The 4,325-nt window shown below is 31.4% G+C and overlaps 1 protein-coding gene across 1 annotated transcript in view; it reads right to left on the reverse strand.

Moving 5' to 3' along the window:
- Window positions 1–4,325, reverse strand: part of LOC106467279 (signal transducing adapter molecule 1-like) — a 70,844-nt gene that overhangs the window by 56,683 nt on the left and 9,836 nt on the right. The window contains exon 3 of the mRNA XM_013927612.2: window positions 369–464. Coding sequence (XP_013783066.1) covers window positions 369–464 — 96 coding nt within the window. The remainder of the gene's footprint in view (window positions 1–368; window positions 465–4,325) is intronic.

Below are 4,325 nucleotides of genomic sequence, written 5' to 3' on the forward strand. Positions count from 1 at the left end.
TTATTAATCATACTAACACTGGAGAATAAATACATATATATATAAATATTTTCACCAATATTATTAATCGTACTAACACTGGAGAATGAATATATATAAATATTTTAACCAATATTATTAATTGTACTAACACTGGTGAATAAATATGGGGTATGTTCAAGATTGTTTGAATAATAACACAAAAATGAGTCCTGTGGTATGTTCAAGATTGTTTGAATAATAACACAAAAATGAGTCCTGGGGTATGTTCAAGACTGTCTGAATAATAACACAAAAATGAGTCCTGGGGTATGTTCAAGACTGTCTGAATAATACCACAAAAATAAGTCCTGGGGTATGTTCAAGATTGTTTGAATAATAATACTTACTTTTCCAAGTAACTTTCTGACTTCTGATTCAAAGTCTCTAGAACACACTTCAAGATGAAACTGTTTTCCACAATTGTTTACACAAGCATCAAGTAGCTATGGAAGAATGAACATATATACATTGTTTTCACTTTTTTATATCCAAACAAAACATGATGAAAAACAATAAACTGACTAGTGTTTTATAGCATGACATAAAAAGATTGAAATGTCTCTCTCTTATAGTATTATTTATCATAACATGTGAAAATTATACTAATTTTTCTCTGCTAATATATTTTGCTATGATATAAAAACCACAACTAAAAACATTCACAGAAGAAAAAAAATACATTTTTCATCTTCTTTACTCAACACCATGAGCCTAAAATACTTAGGTGTTTGGATAACTTGTGACATACTGTTATAATTAATTATACATAATATTCTAAGTAGTTATTGATTTATTTGTTAATTCTTTTCTTCACAAAAATGTTAATTTCAATGAAAAAACACATCAGGTCTCTAGAAAATCGTTTCTTCACTAAAACTCACACTTTGGTGAAGAAAATAAGTTAATAAATAAATCATTTTTGTCTCTTATAACAAAAAACATTTTAATTTAACAGAGAAAACATACAGGTTTTTACATTATAACAAATATTAGCACTAGGACTTTTAAAAAAAAAGTTGAGTGTCCAGTACCCATCACTGTGGGATCCTAATGAGAACCCTGCTTTCAGAGAAGTTGTCTGGTAACAGTTTTATAATATTTGTCATGCCTGGGAATGAGTTTTTGAGAACTACCTGGAGGATACTTCTTATCCTAGCTGAAAGGCAACTACTAATAACAGAACATGTAGACACATGTAGTTGTTGTTACACAAGATGAAAAATGTTTTATCAAAACAAAAAAGTCAATAAACCTGAATAGTAGTGTAATTTGTTAGAACAAAATGTTCAATCAACATTATATTAAATCTAGAGCATAAGGATTTCTTTGTTTATTTGGATTTCCTGAAAATCTATATGAGAACTATCTGCACTAGCCATCCCTAACTTTGAAGTGATAGACTAGAGGTAATGCTACTAGTCAACATCTCCCACCACACACTTGGCTCCTTTGGACAGATTGAAAAGTGGGATTTTACCATTACTCTTATTACACACTCATGACCCCAACGTGTGCTGTAACGGGGCACAAACCATGGAGTATCACCTTTATGGTCTGTCACAATAACCAATACGCCATGCTCAGCGAAGTATAAGTCAAATGAGCAATTGGTGCACCATCTAAATACAGAAAATAAAATACAAACTTAACTTTAAGAAGCTTGATTTAATAATCCTTATTATTAAATATCAAAATATCTTCTGTAGTGAATCATGATGAAAAGAAATTTGAGAATTACTGTAAGCAGACTAAACTACTTAATCTAACAAAAGTGAAGATCGTCAAGTCACACCATCCAATGGATCATAAAAGAAAAAAGTTTCAAAATTACTATAATCAAGCCGAAATGCTCAACTAAATAGTATTTACCCTCTCGCTAGTTATATGTCAAGACATGCAAATTAAATAACCTTGTCAGATGGTAGACCAGTTTATCTCACAAGATACAGAAAAGATCTGCTCAATGGCTTATACTGACACTAAACTGGTTCTTTTTACTAGACCAGTTTATCTCATAAAATACAGAAAAGATCTGCTCAATGGCTTATACTGACACTAAACTGGTTCTTTTTACTATACCAGTTTTTCTCATAAAATACAGAAAAGATCTGCTCAATGGCTTATACTGATACTAAACTGGTTCTTTTTACTACTTTCCAAGATGGTTTACATGGGTAAGTTGCATCTGAAAAAAAAAATTACTGTATCACTTTATCCTGACTAATTAATTACCACTTCAATAATAGATACTAGTTAACTAAGCCTGGCCAGTTTGGCATAATTGAATTAGGTCTAATGTGATGATTACTTTCATATCATGGTAAGCTACTTACAAAAATTACTTAACAAATATTAACAGAGTAAATAACATAACTAAATTTAACATACCAGTGTAACTTAAAATATGCAGTGTTATAAAACAAAAAACATATAAACAGAATTTACTGATTCACCAGTTGCATACTCTTGCTGACCAACTCACCAACACTTGGCTTTTATGATTGTGTTTGTGACAACTTTTATAATTTTTCACAATAATATGATTAAACAACAGTAAAAAAATTATAATTTACAACAAGGAACTTAATATGTTAAATTTTTTTTATTTAGATTAAACAATGGACTAACTAGTGAGATACACTAGTGCCTCGATTATCCACTGTTTCTGTTATCTGTGATTTTTTTGCTTTACCCGGATTAGCGTGGATAATCAAGACGTCAGTACATATTAATTTACTTTCACAGCAATGAGTACACGCTAATGATACATGATATCAACTTGACAGTATTGAGTCTAAACACATGCATTGATTGGTTGAATTGAGAAAAAGAAGAAAAACAAAAGGTCACAAAATTAGTAACGTGTTATTTAACCGCAGAGCTTCATTCCTGCCAAAAAACATGAAGAGGTGGTGAATCTGCCATTAAAATCCTGGAAACAAAGTTCGATTTTGGTTTCAAAGAACAAAAATAGTTCTAGACTTCCAAGAGTCCAGAACTCTTCTAGATTTGAGTTCTATTTAGCACAGCCCTACGCACAAATGGGTGAAAATACCATTCACCACAATGACATTTTTAGTCACCATGACAACCTGTCACCCGGGATTTATCAAGGCCTGATGTAATGTATGTGTAGTTCATGTGAATGCTCATTTCACACACATAATTTATGTGTAGTTCGTGTGAATGCTCATTTCACACACATAATTTGTGTAGTTCACATGAATGCTCATTTCACACACACACAATTTATGTGTAGTTCACGTGAATGCTCATTTCACACACACAATTTATGTGTAGTTCACGTGAATGCTCATTTCACACACACAATTTATGTGTAGTTCACGTGAATGCTCATTTCACACACAATTTATGTGTAGTTCATGTGAATGCTCATTTCACACACACAGTGTATGTGTAGTTCACGTGAATGCTCATTTCACACACACAGTGTATGTGTAGTTCACGTGAATGCTCATTTCACACACAGTGTATGTGTAGTTCACGTGAATGCTCATTTCACACACATAATGTATGTGTAGTTCACGTGAATGCTCATTTCACACACACAATTTATGTGTAGTTCACGTGAATGCTCATTTCACACAATGTATGTGTAGTTCACGTGAATGCTCATTTCACACAATGTTTGTGTAATTCATGTGAATGCTCATTTCACACACACAGTGTATGTGTAGTTCATGTGAATACCAACTTATATATATATATATATGTAGTTTGGTGTGATTACTCACTTTACATGCTTGTAATTTGCATATAGTTTGTGAATGCTTACTACACACAAATGTAATTTAAGTGTAGTTGTACAGCATTAGAGTTAGAACTGAGGAACATAACATACATGTAAAACCTCAGTTTCTGAGCAATTTCACAAAGTTTATTCTAAAACTCAGGTTGAAAATTTCCTCTAGTTTTTGAGTTATGATAGATCTATTCAAAATAATTTTATATATCATGAAAATAACTTTTCCTTTAATAACTTCTATTTATTCAATGAAAACTGCATTTAAGAATGTTCAAAAACAATATGTAATAGCAATACCAGTTTAAAAAAGCAATGAGGATAATAAGATTACATACTGAAAATACATTCAGGCTATGTTCAGAACTTTCATCATGATATTATTTTTTTTAGTTTTTGTAACAAAATATCTGCTAAACTTGTTGTGCCTTTTGCGTACGTTCTCAGTTTTCCACTGTAAGAACCAACAGTAATTTCACATCATCACATGATTCCATCGTCCTTGATATCACTATTCCATTGTAGCAATATCTTGGTCAAA

The sequence above is a fragment of the Limulus polyphemus genome, unplaced genomic scaffold, assembly GCF_000517525.1.
Source record: "Limulus polyphemus unplaced genomic scaffold, Limulus_polyphemus-2.1.2 Scaffold2552, whole genome shotgun sequence".
Classification (NCBI taxonomy): domain Eukaryota; kingdom Metazoa; phylum Arthropoda; class Merostomata; order Xiphosura; family Limulidae; genus Limulus; species Limulus polyphemus.